Below are 16,479 nucleotides of genomic sequence, written 5' to 3'. Positions count from 1 at the left end.
AGCACACTACAATTAAAATGCAGGAATAATATACTTTTTCCAGATGGTGGAACCAGGGTTTGAAGCTTTTAAGAACTGTTGGGGAGTACATGAATCAAAAACGACATATCCCACAGTTCAATTCACCTACTGACACGTCCGTCTCGTTTTTACTAAGCAACAGAGAACGCTTATCCGCTCCAGCTGAGCCAACTTTTCAAAATAGCTACTACCGAGGCTAATTAGTAAGTAAAAATATACCAAGTATTCTCATGCCAAACAATTTCATCCAAAATGGGTCTTCTTACTTCGACATTTACAATTTGCAAGATATCGGAAGCAAACACGCCGGCCAGTATTCCTCTGGTCACCCACATTGCTATCCTCATGAGTTCAGTGACACGGAGACCACCTGATGCCGCAACCATTTTTTCCTGCTGTGGTCGTCAGCCGTGTGTCAGGACACGTTTTTCAACCTTCCGAGGAAGAGAAGGAAGAAGACAATGGAGGTAAGGGAGGAAAGCTAGGTGTAACAGCTAATTAATAAAGATGCTAGCTGCTTTAGTCAGATGGGCCATGGAGGCTTGGTTGACTAAGACGCTGTAAGTTATTACTTTGAGGATGCAGCAACTTCTCTCTCTCTCTTTCTACTCAGAGTTTCATAATAACAGAAGTTTGGTGGCAAAAACACAATGCATTGAACAATGCATGACTTGTTCTATTGTGTACTGCAAAACATTTGATGTAGCTATGTCCTCATAACAGAACACATGGTGTGTTGACTGAGGAGGACGTTTCCAGCTGTTTATCCAACCTGGACACCTGCCACTGGACTAGAGCATGTCTAACCATTTCTTCTGTGCGCCTGTAAGAACACATACACACACTTCAGGATTGAGAGTGTAACCCCATCAATCGCTGATACTATGCTTCACAAGAGTAACTGTTTTCCCATCATACTATACGCGGAGAGTATATAACAAATCTGTTTACTTTCGCATTTTTGTGTTGTGGTTCTTTCTTGTTTTGTTTTCTATGTCGTGGAATTCAATTTCGGAATATGTCTCTATCCAGTTCGAAATCTGAATAATGTATCCGATCCTATTCAAGTTACGTCCACCTTCAAACGAGAACTTCCTTATCACAAATAACAGGTGTGTGTGTCTAATATTAAAAAATGCACTGTATGCCGTGTTAGGAATTCTAATTACTGATATAGAAAATGTAGCTTGATTAGCCTAATTACTTAAACCACGGTTAATTTTCTCATCGTGCACTTGTAACTTTCTTCTATGCTTCTGTCTGTATAAAAACAGGTGGTTTGGAAGGTGTTGCATCTCTCCCACTCTGCTCGCCGCGCTCCTAATGTTTGTTGACTGGTAGATTTATCCTGTGTAAGCCACATGCCTTATCTCATCATCCTGGACGCCTCCCCAACCAACTCGCCACTTCCCTTTGGATTCCAGCCCGCCAAGAACCTCAAGGTGGGCCTTCAGCAGACAGGATAGACAACGGTTGATTTGTGGCTTGAGGATTTCTTGATGCTATAGTCCCAGAAGATGGTTCCATCATCATTGACATTTATAACTGTAGTGTCTTCCATAATGCTTACTAAGTATTACCTACCCTGCAATGACAAGGAAACTTACCAGGGCTGACTTCTTCTTATTGTTTGTCAGTGAGTTAACTAGTACTAGTAGAAGTTATCATATATACATGCATTTGGTTGTTATTTTTCATTTTTTCCCTTCATTGCCAAAGCATTTAAAGATTGGTCCATATTTGTTCACTATTCATGTTTGTTTGTATTCCGCGGAGGTTTAACTTTCCCCATAACCAGATGTCAGTGATGAACATTGTCAGCCTACTCGTCTTTGAAGTAAACTGAATCTGGCTGTATCCTTCAAAATGTATTTACACACACACACACAACCACACGTACACGTCAGGTTTTCTTATCCTAGAAACTACTTCCTCATTCTATAACCATTCTTAACATGTGCCCGTTCTGGATATACAACTGTTTCAGTGAGTCGGTGTCTGCTGCATGGGACAGCCGTGCACACACCTCTCCTGCACCACACGATCTCCTGTATCAGTGCCTGACAACCTCAATCAAAGACCTTCTGTCCTGGTAGGTCCTAACTGAATTTTCCATTTCTAACACTTTGTCATGTGTGTTCTCTATGGAGATGTTACTTTACATGAATAATTACATTGCGTGTGTTTGTTGTAATAGTTTGATTCTTAAAGATAATATTTTACCATGCGTTATGCTCATTTATGAATATGCCCATCCGGTTTGTTATAGACGCAGGCTCTCCAAGCTCATCATACTGTGGTTAGTGTTGTCTTGTGGCTGATTTAATATGGGCCTACAGACTAGACACATGTTTTCTTGTGAATCAGTTGTTTTCTGTTTTCATCACTTGATGTCCCTACCTGCTTCCTACATTCTTCATTATGTCATGGCTTTTCTAAAAGGTTTCCCCCCCAGTATGGTGCCATTTATGCTACACACCATATTTGACCACTTCTTTCTCTTCAAACATACGACAGCAGTGGTGTATTTTTAACTCTCTCTCCCCCTCCCCCCTCTCCTGTCTCTATTTAACCCACAGACATAATTGAGCTTGCAGCTTTCAAAGACCCACAGACATGGCTCCATGTTGAGAGCCACCATATGGCTTGTGCCAGCGGGCCTCCAGACCCTTCCCTCTCCCTCTCTGACGGATGCTGGTGTCCTTTATCAAAGTGATTCCCTCATTCGTCAGCACGATTTAGCCGTGTCCCCTGTCCGCTTCCACCTCCCTCTGGTACCACATCTGCCGGCGGTGTGAGCAGCCTGGACCTGTTCAACACCCGCTCCTTTTCCTCTCCTCTCTTATTTCCTTCACCCTCCATAGCATCCAGCCGCTGTCTCATCTCCCCTCTCCCCCTTCCCTCTCGTTCCCTCTCCTGCCAGGAGCCCGCTCCCCAACAGCGTGCTCCTGTCAGCCAGCCTCCTGCCATTCAGCCATCACAACCCCTGGCCTCAGAGCTTCCAGGGCTCCGCGACGGTCACCGTCACCCCGCGTCGGCAGCCCTCTGCCAGAAAGGCTAGTGGAGGAGGGCAGGGCATGGGCCGCGGGGCTGGAATCTAAATGACCAGCCCACGCAAGGGGGAAGGTGGGGTGGGATGGGGTTTATCGAGCAGGAGGGATGGTGGGTTCTAGAGAGAGGAGGACTGGTCTGTAGTTGCTTTTGGCATGCCCCACGACCAGTGCTGGCCAGCTGTTTCACCTGTCACTCTCTCACCCTGTCAGCCCAGACCATTTGGAGCTGGGCCTGTGAATCATACACACTCCTCAGGGAAGTTTTATACTCTTACAGATGGGAAGGGAACCTCATGTTACTTTGATAGTGAGGGTGTGTGTGTGTGTGTGTGTGTGTGTGTGTGTTGTGTGTGTTTGTGTGTGTGTGTGTGTGTGTGGTGTGTGTGTGTGTTGTGTGTGGTGTGTGTGTGTGTGTGGTGTCACACAGAATCACACACACACAATAGTAAACACGGCACCATAACACATCAACCATCACATGCAAGACAATGCATCGCTGAACTCACACACGTGTCTACGATATTCGCAAACACTCACCCAAACACACAAACACCCACAAACAAGAAACTTTTGCATAGGGTTCATTAACCTAACATTGGCTTGTCCTGTTTCTCAGACGGAATAACTGGATATGACCAGGATTTCACAACCCTTATCCCTGTGGAGTATTCAATACATCATTAACACTTGCATTCCTACAACGTATTATCTTTCAAGGCCACCCATTTGTCAGGGCAATATTAATATCAACAAGACTACCTGGAGGACTAGTGTTCATTGGCATGTATTGTTTGTAAGGTGTTCCAGTAAAATTATAGGCGAAACACAGCAACATGTAGCAATATGTTTGATAGTAACTTAGCATTCACTGAGCGCCACCCAAACAAATGTTTTTCCATGGTAAACAAACAGTGTGTGGTTTGTTGTCAATATAATTGTCATTGTTTGTCACAGCATCGCTTATTAGTCCCTGGGGGCTGAGACAGCGCGTCCAATCAGCACAGTATGTACTTTGCATGGCAACGGTTATTTCTGTGTGTGTGCGGGCCTGTTGTGTAGTTCTATATATATATATATACACACACACACTACCATACCCCGTTCATATATGTATGTATGTATGTATGTATGTATGTATGTATGTATGTATGTATGTATGTATGTATGTATGTATGTATGTATGTATGTATGTATGTATGTATGTATGTACAGTGCCTTGCAAAAGTATTCATCCCCCTTGGCATTTTTCCTGTTATGTTGCATTACAACCTGTAATTTCAATAGATTTTTATTTGGATTTCATGTAATGGACATGTCCAAATTGGTGAAGTGAAATGAAAAAAATAACTTGTTTCAAAACATTATACAAAAAAAAAAAAAAGAAAAGTGGTGCGTTCATATGTATTCACCACTTTGCTATGAAGTGTCACGACTTCCGCCGAAGTTGGTCCCTCTCCTTGTTCGGGCGGCGTTCGGTGTTCGACGTCACCGGTCTTCTAGCCATCGCCAATCCACCTTTCATTTTCCATTTGTTTTGTCTTGTCTTCCCACACACCGGGTTTGAATTCCATCATTACATGTTGTGTATTTAACCCTCTGTTCCCCCCATGTCCTTGTCCGGAATTGTTTATTGTAGTGCTTGTGCACGTTATGCTGCTGTGTACCGGGTTTTGTTTACCCATTGAATTATTGTTCTGTTTACGGTGGTTTTGTTTATTAAGCTGCGCGGTTGTAAATCTGTTTTTGCTCTCCTGCGCCTGACTTCTCTGCCGCCAGTACGCACCCCCTACATGAAGCCCCTAAATAAGATCTGGTGCAACCAATTACCTCCAGAAGTCACATAATTAGTTAAATAAAGTCCACCTGTTTGCAATCTAAGAGTCACATTATCTGTCACATGATCTCAGTATATATACACATGTTCTGAAAGGCCCCAGAGTCTGCAACACCAGTAAGCATGGGGCACCACCAAGCAAGCGGCACCATGAAGACCAAGGAGCTCTCCAAACAGGTCAGGGACAAAGTTGTGGAGAAGTACAGATCAGGGTTGGATTATAAAAAATATCTAAAACTTTGAACATCCCACAGAGCACCATTAAATCCATTATAAAAAAAATGGAAAGAATATGGCATAACAACAAACCTGCCAAGAGAGGGCCGCCTACCAAAACTCACGGACCAGGCAAGGAGGGCATTAATCAGAGGCAACAAAGAGACCAAAGATAACCCTGAAGGAACTGCAACGCTCCACAGTGGAGATTGGAGTATCTGTCCATAGGACCACTTTAAGCCATGCACTCCACAGAGCTGGGCTTTACGGAAGAGTGGCCAGAAAAAAAACTGTGCTTAACTTCTTGAGGGCAGGGGGCAGCATTTTCACTTTCGGAAAAATAGCATGCCAAAATTCAACTGCTTGCTACTCATCCCCAGAATATAAGATATGCATATTATTAGTAGATTTGGATAGAAAACACTCTGAAGTTTCTAAAACTGTTTGAATCATGTCTGTGAGAATAACAGAACTTATGTAGCAGGCAAAACCCTGAGGACAAACCATTCAGAATCTGTATTTTTTTGATGTCACTGTCTTTTCAATGCGTTTTCTTAGAGACACCAGATTTCTAATGGACTTGCTTGCAGTTCCTACCGCTTCCACTGGATGTCACCAGTCCTTGGAAATCGGTTGAGGTTATTCCTTTGTGTAGTGAAGAAGTAGGACTATCGTAAATGAGGGTCACATGAAGTACATTTTTTGAGAGAGTCACGTTACGAAAAGTTGCGTCAGTTTGTTTTCTTTTTGTATTGAACACAGATCATCCCGTCTTCAAATTGATCGATTATTAACGTTTAAAAATACCTAACGTTGTATTACAAAAGTAGTTTGAAATGTTTTGGTAAAGTTTACATGTAACTTTTGATATATTTTGTAGGGACTTGGCGAAAGTTGGAAGCTGTGTTTTTCTGGATGAAACGGTCCAAATAAATTGACATTTTGGATATATATCGACGGAATTAATCTAACAAAAAAAAACCATTTGTGATGTTTATGGGACATATTGGAGTGCCAACAAAAGAATTTCGTCAAAGGTAAGGCATGATTTATATTTTATTTCTGCGTTTTGTGTCGTGCTTGCAGTGTTGAATTATTCTACTCTTTGTTTACTGTTGTGCTATCATCAGATAATAGTATCTTATGCTTTCGCCGAAAAGCCTTTTTGAAATCTGACATGTTGGCTGGATTCACAACGAGTGTAGCTTTAATTTGGTATCTTACACATGTGTGATTTAATGAAAGTTTGATTTTTATATCATGTTCTTTGAATATGGCGCGCTGTATTTTCCCTGGCTATTGGCCGGTGGGACGTTTGCGTCCCACCTGCCCCAGAGAAGTTAAAGAAAAAAATAAGCAAACACGTTTGGTGTTCACCAAAAGGCATGTGGGAGTCTCCCCAAACATATGGAAGAAGGTATTCTGGTCAGATGAGACTAAAATGTAGCTTTTTGACCATCAAGGAAAACACAATTTCTGGCGCAAACCCAACACCTCATCACCCCGAGAACACCATCCCCACAGTGGTGTTAGCATCATACTGTGGGGATGTTTTTCATCGGCAGGGACTGGGAAACTGGTCAGAACTGAAGGATTGATGGATGGCGCTAAATACAGGGAAATTCTTGAGGGAAACCTGTTTCAGTCTTCCAGAGATTTGAGACTGAGACGGAGGTTCACCTTCCAGCAGGACAATGACCCTAAGCATAGCGCTAAAGCAACACTCGAGTGGTTTAATGGGAAACATTTAAATGTCTTTGAATGGCATAGTCAATGCCCAGACCTCAATCCAATTGAGAATCTGTGGTATGACTTAAAGATTGCTGTACACCAGCGGAACCCATCCAACTTGAAGGAGCTGGAGCAGTTTTGCCTTGAAGAATGGCCAAAATCCCAGTGGCTAGATGTGCCAAGCTTATAGACACATAAGAGACTTACATCTATAATTTCTGCAAAAGGTGGCTCTACAAAGTATTGCCTTTGGGGGGGTGAATAGTTATGCACGCTCAAGTTTTCATTTTTTGGGGGGGTCTTATTTCTTGTTTGTTTCATAATACAAAATATTTTGCATCTTCAAGTGGTAGGCATGCTGTGTAAATCAAATGATACAAACCTCCCAAAAAAATCTATTTTAATTCCAGGTTGTAAGGCAACAAAATAGGAAAAATGCCAAGGGGGGTGAATACTTTCACAAGCCACTGTATGTATGTGTCTCTGTGTACAAAACTTACGTCTTGTGGGACCTGGATGTAGGCAAAGGTGTACTCAGTGGCTTGTGCAGCCAGGGTCCGAGTGCTGAAGGCCGGGGGAATGACAGCCAGGCGCGTGGACGGTACTATCTCTCTCTGTGGAGGTAGAGAGAGAGAAAAGTAGAGAGAGAGAGAAGTAGAGAGAGAGAGAGGTAGAGAGAGAGAGAGGTAGAGAGAGAGAGGTAGAGAGAGAGAGAGGTAGAGAGATAGAGGTAGAGAGAGAGAGGGGTAGAGAGAGAGAGAGAGGTAGAGAGAGAGAGAGAGAGGTAGAGAGAAAGGTAGAGAGAGAGAGGTAGAGAGAGAGAGGTAGAGAGAGAGAGGTAGAGAGAGAGGTAGAGAGAGAGAGGTAGAGAGAGAGGTAGAGGTAGAGAGAGAGAGGTAGAGAGAGAGGTAGAGGTAGAGAGAGAGAGAGGTAGAGAGAGAGATGTTTTAACAGGCCTTTATTGCACCATGCAGAGCTTGGACGTGATGCGTCCTCAACAGAATCAAAGAGCGCAACACAGAAACACTGTTTCACCTCAATTAGAGCTTCTTTCATCCACAAAACAATTAGAGCTTCTTTCATCCACAAAACAAAGACCTCCCTTAACTACTACATTGACCACTGCTGTAAGCCCAAATATTCAAAGACTGGGTCTGAAAGAGGAGAGAGATATGGAGGGATATCAACAAAGAGAGAGAAAGAGAGAGAGAGAGATGTAGAGAGAGAGAGATATCAATAGAGAGAGAGATATGGAGGGATATCAACAAAGATAGAGAAAGAGATGTAGAGAGAGAGAGATATCAATAAAGAGAGAGATATGGAGGGATATCAACAAAGAGAGAGAAAGAGAGAGATATCAATAAAGAGAGAGAGATATGGAGGGATATCAACAAAGAGAGAGACAGAGAGAGATATGGAGGGTTATTGAGAAAGAGAGACAGAGAGAGATATGGAGGGATATCAACAAAGAGAGAGACAGAGAGAGAGATATGGAGGGATATCAACAAAGAGAGAGACAGAGAGATATGGAGGGTTATTGAGAAAGAGAGAGACAGAGAGATATGGAGGGATATCAACAAAGAGAGAGACAGAGAGAGATATGGAGGGTTATTGAGAAAGAGAGAGAGAGAGAGAGATATGGAGGGGTATCAACAAAGAGAGAGACAGAGAGAGATATGGAGGGATATCAACAAAGAGAGAGAGAGAGAGATATGGAGGGTTATTGAGAAAGAGAGAGACATAGAGAGATATGGAGGGGTATCAACAAAGAGAGAGACAGAGAGAGATATGGAGGGTTATTGAGAAAGAGAGAGACAGAGAGAGAGATATGGAGGGGTATCAACAAAGAGAGAGACAGAGAGAGATATGGAGGGTTATTGAGAAAGAGACAGAGAGAGATATGGAGGGATATCAACAAAGAGAGAGACAGAGAGAGATATGGAGGGATATCAACAAAGAGAGAGACAGAGAGAGATATGGAGGGTTATTGAGAAAGAGAGAGACAGAGAGAGAGATATGGAGGGATATCAACAAAAAGAGAGACAGAGAGAGATATGGAGGGATATCAACAAAGAGAGAGACAGAGAGAGATATGGAGGGATATCAACAAAGAGAGAGACAGAGAGAGAGATATGGAGGGTTATTGAGAAAGAGAGAGCCAGTTTAACTGAAGTCTTAGACCAGGGGTTCTCAAACTGGGTCCTGGGGCCCCCCCTGGGAGCATGTTGTGCTTTTTGCCCTAGCACTACACAGCTGTTTCAAATGATCCCAGCATGATGATAAGAAGGTTATCTGAATCAGCTGTGTAGTGTTGGGCAGAAAACTAAATGTGCACCGACTTAGAGGGCTAACTCACAATCCTCTCTCTGCTCAGCAGAGCCCTGATATAATAGCTAGAGATAACCAGTCGCTTCCACAAACTTCCTATCTAACGACAACAACAGCAGTGTCAACACAAACTTCCACAAACCTCCTATCTGATAACAGCAGTGTGTCAACACAAACTTCCACAAACCTCCTATCTGATAACAGCAGTGTCAAGACAAACTTCCACAAACCTCCTATCTGATAACAGCAGTGTCAAGACAAACTTCCACAAACCTCCTATCTGATAACAGCAGTGTGTCAACACAAACTTCCACAAACCTCCTATCTGATAACAGCAGTGTGTCAACACAAACTTCCACAAACCTCCTATCTGATAACAGCAGTGTCAACACAAACTTCCACAAACCTCCTATCTGATAACAGCAGTGTCAAGACAAACTTCCACAAACCTCCTATCTGATAACAGCAGTGTCAAGACAAACTTCCACAAACCTCCTATCTGATAACAGCAGTGTCAAGACAAACTTCCACAAACCTCCTATCTGATAACAGCAGTGTGTCAACACAAACTTCCACAAACCTCCTATCTGATAACAGCAGTGTGTCAACACAAACTTCCACAAACCTCCTATCTGATAACAGCAGTGTCAACACAAACTTCCACAAACCTCCTATCTGATAACAGCAGTGTCAAGACAAACTTCCACAAACCTCCTATCTGATAACAGCAGTGTCAACACAAACTTCCACAAACCTCCTATCTGATAACAGCAGTGTCAACACAAACTTCCACAAACCTCCTATCTGATAACAGCAGTGTCAAGACAAACTTCCACAAACCTCCTATCTGATAACAGCAGTGTCAAGACAAACTTCCACAAACCTCCTATCTGATAACAGCAGTGTCAAGACAAACTTCCACAAACCTCCTATCTGATAACAGCAGTGTCAAGACAAACTTCCACAAACCTCCTATCTGATAACAGCAGTGTGTCAACACAAACTTCCACAAACCTCCTATCTGATAACAGCAGTGTCAACACAAACTTCCACAAACCTCCTATCTGATAACAGCAGTGTCAAGACAAACTTCCACAAACCTCCTATCTGATAACAGCAGTGTCAAGACAAACTTCCACAAACCTCCTATCTGATAACAGCAGTGTCAAGACAAACTTCCACAAACCTCCTATCTGATAACAGCAGTGTCAAGACAAACTTCCACAAACCTCCTATCTGATAACAGCAGTGTCAAGACAAACTTCCACAAACCTCATATCTGATAACAGCAGTGTCAACACAAACTTCCACAAACCTCCTATCTGATAACAGCAGTGTCAACACAAACTTCCACAAACCTCCTATCTGATAACAGCAGTGTCAACACAAACTTCCACAAACCTCCTATCTGATAACAGCAGTGTCAAGACAAACTTCCACAAACCTCCTATCTGATAACAGCAGTGTCAACACAAACTTCCACAAACCTCCTATCTGATAACAGCAGTGTCAAGACACTCAGGCAAGCAGTCTACTTTTGTCATTTTGCTCCAAAAACCAAGATGACACAGCCAAAAAAACTATAGACCAAAAGATTGAAGAACCCCACCTCAATCCATTCCTTTTCATTTAGTTTCAATTGGAATGTTGGTTAAAAGGTGCATGTTCCAGGCACAGAGGGACAGAGAGTACCATGGGAAACTCAGAGGAGGGCTGGGACAGAGGAGGGCTGGGACACAGAGTACCATGGGAAACTCAGAGGAGGGCTGGGACACAGAGTACCATGGGAAACTCAGAGGAAGGCTGGGACACAGAGTACCATGGGAAACAGAGGAGGGCTGGGACACAGAGTACCATGGGAAACTCAGAGGAAGGCTGGGACACAGAGTACCATGGGAAACTCAGAGGAAGGCTGGGACACAGAGTACCATGGGAAACTCAGAGGAGAGCTGGGACACAGAGTACCATGGGAAACTCAGAGGAGGGCTGGGACACAGAGTACCATGGGAAACTCAGAGGAGGGCTGGGACACAGAGTACCATGGGAAACTCAGAGGAGGGCTGGGACACAGAGTACCATGGGAAACTCAGAGGAAGGCTGGGACACAGAGTACCATGGGAAACTCAGAGGAAGGCTGGGACAGAGGAAGGCTGGGACAGAGGGAGAGAGAGGGGAGAGTACAGTAAGAGAGAGGAGAGGGAAGACCTTGAGGGAATGACCTCTCTCTATGTTTCTCTTTCTCTCCACACACACACACACACACACACACACACACACACACACACACACACACACACACACACACACACACACACACACACACACACACGATTTAGGTCACACACAGAATGAGTGGGTAGTAGAAACGTGAGTTTGGAGTGAGGTAGGTGGACGTGATGCCCCTTGAGACAGACGCACGCAGACACACACACAAACAGATGCACGCAGACACACACAAACAGACACACACAGACAGACACACAAACAGACACGCACAGACAGACACACAAACAGACACGCACAGACAGACACACAAACAGACACGCACAGACAGACACACAAACAGACACGCACAGACAGACACACACTGGGCCCGTGGAATTAATATGGGACACCATTGGAGAGTAGAGGACATGTATAAGCCTTAATGACCCATGGTTTAACAGGTGAATGTTTGGACTGCCCACACAAAGACATAATATTAATGACAGGAAAAATGGGAGATTTATTTAAGCCATATAGTTTGATAGCACAGTAAATGTGGAAATTAAGATCAAATACGATGTGTTCTATGGTTATATGCAAATGACCGGGCAGTAATTTAGGCCGGACGATTTGATTAGGATGGAAAGACACGTTGAAGATCTGCAGTGTGATATTTTAATAGAATATTATTGATGTAAAAAGATAGACGAGAATAATAACTGAGTGAGATGGAAAGAGAGAGAAAGAGATGGAGACAACATTAAAATGTGAGAACGAGAAAGAAAAATAGGGACTTATATAAAAGGAGATTGAGCAAAATGAGAGACAGACAAGAGAGAGGAAAGAAATGGAGGTAGAGAAAGCGATAGAGAGGCTAGAGGGACAGACAAGAGAGAGGAAAGAAATGGAGGTAGAGAACGCGATAGAGAGGCTAGAGGGACAGACAAGAGAGGAAAGAAATGGAGGTAGAGAACGCGATAGAGAGGCTAGAGGGACAGACAAGAGAGAGGAAAGAAATGGAGGTAGAGAAAGTGATAGAGAGGCTAGAGGGACAGACAAGAGAGAGGAAAGAAATGGAGGTAGAGAACGCGATAGAGAGGCTAGAGGGACAGACAAGAGAGAGGAAAGAAATGGAGGTAGAGAACGCGATAGAGAGGCTAGAGGGACAGACAAGAGAGGAAAGAAATGGAGGTAGAGAAAGCGATAGAGAGGCTAGAGGGACAGACAAGAGAGAGGAAAGAAATGGAGGTAGAGAAAGTGATAGAGAGGCTAGAGGGACAGACAAGAGAGAGGAAAGAAATGGAGGTAGAGAACGCGATAGAGAGGGGTAGAGAAAGCGATAGAGAGGCTAGAGGGACAGACAAGAGAGAGGAAAGAAATGGAGGTAGAGAAAGCGATAGAGAGGCTAGAGGGACAGACAAGAGAGAGGAAAGAAATGGAGGTAGAGAAAGCGATAGAGAGGCTAGAGGGACAGACAAGAGAGAGGAAAGAAATGGAGGTAGAGAAAGTGATAGAGAGGCTAGAGGGACAGACAAGAGAGAGGAAAGAAATGGAGGTAGAGAAAGTGATAGAGAGGCTAGAGGGACAGACAAGAGAGGAAAGAAATGGAGGTAGAGAACGCGATAGAGAGGCTAGAGGGACAGACAAGAGAGAGGAAAGAAATGGAGGTAGAGAACGCGATAGAGAGGCTAGAGGGACAGACAAGAGAGAGGAAAGAAATGGAGGTAGAGAAAGCGATAGAGAGGCTAGAGGGACAGACAAGAGAGAGGAAAGAAATGGAGGTAGAGAACGCGATAGAGAGGCTAGAGGGACAGACAAGAGAGAGGAAAGAAATGGAGGTAGAGAAAGCGATAGAGAGGCTAGAGGGACAGACAAGAGAGAGGAAAGAAATGGAGGTAGAGAACGCGATAGAGAGGCTAGAGGGACAGACAAGAGAGAGGAAAGAAATGGAGGTAGAGAACGCGATAGAGAGGCTAGAGGGACAGACAAGAGAGAGGAAAGAAATGGAGGTAGAGAACACGATAGAGGCTAGAGGGACAGACAAGAGAGAGGAAAGAAATGGAGGTAGAGAAAGTGATAGAGAGGCTAGAGGGACAGACAAGAGAGAGGAAAGAAATGGAGGTAGAGAAAGCGATAGAGAGGCTAGAGGGACAGACAAGAGAGAGGAAAGAAATGGAGGTAGAGAAAGTGATAGAGAGGCTAGAGGGACAGACAAGAGAGAGGAAAGAAATGGAGGTAGAGAAAGTGATAGAGAGGCTAGAGGGACAGACAAGAGAGAGGAAAGAAATGGAGGTAGAGAAAGTGATAGAGAGGCTAGAGGGACAGACAAGAGAGAGGAAAGAAATGGAGGTAGAGAAAGCGATAGAGGCTAGAGGGACAGACAAGAGAGAGGAAAGAAATGGAGGTAGAGAACGCGATAGAGAGGCTAGAGGGACAGACAAGAGAGAGGAAAGAAATGGAGGTAGAGAAAGCGATAGAGAGGCTAGAGGGACAGACAAGAGAGAGGAAAGAAATGGAGGTAGAGAAAGTGATAGAGAGGCTAGAGGGACAGACAAGAGAGAGGAAAGAAATGGAGGTAGAGAACGCGATAGAGAGAGGTAGAGAACACGATAGAGAGGCTAGAGGGACAGACAAGAGAGAGGAAAGAAATGGAGGTAGAGAAAGTGATAGAGAGAGGTAGAGAACACGATAGAGAGAGGTAGAGAACGCGATAGAGAGGCTAGAGGGACAGACAAGAGAGAGGAAAGAAATGGAGGTAGAGAAAGCGATAGAGAGAGGTAGAGAACACGATAGAGAGAGGTAGAGAACGCGATAGAGAGGCTAGAGGGACAGACAAGAGAGAGGAAAGAAATGGAGGTAGAGAACGCGATAGAGAGAGGTAGAGAAAGCGATAGAGAGGCTAGAGGGACAGACAAGAGAGAGGAAAGAAATGGAGGTAGAGAACGCGATAGAGAGAGGTAGAGAACACGATAGAGAGGCTAGAGGGACAGACAAGAGAGAGGAAAGAAATGGAGGTAGAGAACGCGATAGAGAATCTAGAGGGACAGACAAGAGAGAGGAAAGAAATGGAGGTAGAGAACGCGATAGAGAGGCTAGAGGGACAGACAAGAGAGGAAAGAAATGGAGGTAGAGAACGCGATAGAGAGAGGTAGAGAACGCGATAGAGAGGCTAGAGGGACAGACAAGAGAGAGGAAATAAATGGAGGTAGAGAACGCGATAGAGGCTAGAGGGACAGACAAGAGAGGAAAGAAATGGAGGTAGAGAACGCGATAGAGAGGCTAGAGGGACAGACAAGAGAGAGGAAAGAAATGGAGGTAGAGAAAGCGATAGAGAGGCTAGAGGGACAGACAAGAGAGAGGAAAGAAATGGAGGTAGAGAACGCGATAGAGAGAGGTAGAGAACGCGATAGAGAGGCTAGAGGGACAGACAAGAGAGAGGAAAGAAATGGAGGTAGAGAACGCGATAGAGAGGCTAGAGGGACAGACAAGAGAGAGGAAAGAAATGGAGGTAGAGAACGCGATAGAGAGGCTAGAGGGACAGACAAGAGAGAGGAAAGAAATGGAGGTAGAGAACGCGATAGAGAGGCTAGAGGGACAGACAAGAGAGAGGAAAGAAATGGAGGTAGAGAAAGTGATAGAGAGGCTAGAGGGACAGACAAGAGAGAGGAAAGAAATGGAGGTAGAGAACGCGATAGAGAGGGGTAGAGAAAGCGATAGAGAGGCTAGAGGGACAGACAAGAGAGGAAAGAAATGGAGGTAGAGAAAGCGATAGAGAGGCTAGAGGGACAGACAAGAGAGAGGAAAGAAATGGAGGTAGAGAACACGATAGAGAGGCTAGAGGGACAGACAAGAGAGAGGAAAGAAATGGAGGTAGAGAACGCGATAGAGAGAGGTAGAGAACGCGATAGAGAGGCTAGAGGGACAGACAAGAGAGAGGAAAGAAATGGAGGTAGAGAACGCGATAGAGAGGCTAGAGGGACAGACAAGAGAGAGGAAAGAAATGGAGGTAGAGAAAGCGATAGAGAGGCTAGAGGGACAGACAAGAGAGAGGAAAGAAATGGAGGTAGAGAAAGCGATAGAGAGGCTAGAGGGACAGACAAGAGAGAGGAAAGAAATGGAGGTAGAGAAAGTGATAGAGAGGCTAGAGGGACAGACAAGAGAGAGGAAAGAAATGGAGGTAGAGAAAGTGATAGAGAGGCTAGAGGGACAGACAAGAGAGAGGAAAGAAATGGAGGTAGAGAACGCGATAGAGAGGCTAGAGGGACAGACAAGAGAGAGGAAAGAAATGGAGGTAGAGAACACGATAGAGGCTAGAGGGACAGACAAGAGAGAGGAAAGAAATGGAGGTAGAGAAAGTGATAGAGAGGCTAGAGGGACAGACAAGAGAGAGGAAAGAAATGGAGGTAGAGAAAGTGATAGAGAGGCTAGAGGGACAGACAAGAGAGAGGAAAGAAATGGAGGTAGAGAACACGATAGAGGCTAGAGGGACAGACAAGAGAGAGGAAAGAAATGGAGGTAGAGAACGCGATAGAGAGAGGTAGAGAACACGATATAGAGAGGTAAAGAAAGCGATAGAGAGAGGTAGAGAAAGCGATAGAGAGGCTAGAGGGACAGACAAGAGAGAGGAAAGAAATGGAGGTAGAGAAAGCGATAGAGAGAGGTAGAGAACACGATATAGAGAGGTAAAGAAAGCGATAGAGAGAGGTAGAGAAAGCGATAGAGAGGCTAGAGGGACAGACAAGAGAGAGGAAAGAAATGGAGGTAGAGAACGCGATAGAGAGAGGTAGAGAAAGCGGTAGAGAGAGGTAGAGAAAGCGATAGAGAGGCTAGAGGGACAGACAAGAGAGAGGAAAGAAATGGAGGTAGAGAAAGCGATAGAGAGGCTAGAGGGACAGACAAGAGAGAGGAAAGAAATGGAGGTAGAGAAAGCGATAGAGAGGCTAGAGGGACAGACAAGAGAGAGGAAAGAAATGGAGGTAGAGAACGCGATAGAGAGGCTAGAGGGACAGACAAGAGAGAGGAGAGCCAGAGAGATTAAAACATAGATGAAGAGAGATATAGAAAGAAAGAGAGGGAGAAAGGGAGAGAGAG

At 44.4% G+C, this 16,479-nt stretch overlaps 1 protein-coding gene across 1 annotated transcript in view; it reads right to left on the bottom strand.

Moving 5' to 3' along the window:
• The window catches only part of LOC120049154 (staphylococcal nuclease domain-containing protein 1-like), a 311,592-nt gene that overhangs the window by 15,559 nt on the left and 279,554 nt on the right, over positions 1-16,479 (bottom strand). Inside the window, 1 exon segment of the mRNA XM_038995382.1 lies at positions 7,356-7,469. Within this exon segment, the coding sequence (XP_038851310.1) occupies positions 7,356-7,469 (114 nt within the window).

The sequence above is a fragment of the Salvelinus namaycush genome, chromosome 6 (genome assembly GCF_016432855.1).
Source record: "Salvelinus namaycush isolate Seneca chromosome 6, SaNama_1.0, whole genome shotgun sequence".
NCBI lineage: Eukaryota > Metazoa > Chordata > Actinopteri > Salmoniformes > Salmonidae > Salvelinus > Salvelinus namaycush.
Note: the sequence above shows the minus strand (reverse complement) of the source record. Positions and strands in the feature narration are given on the sequence as shown.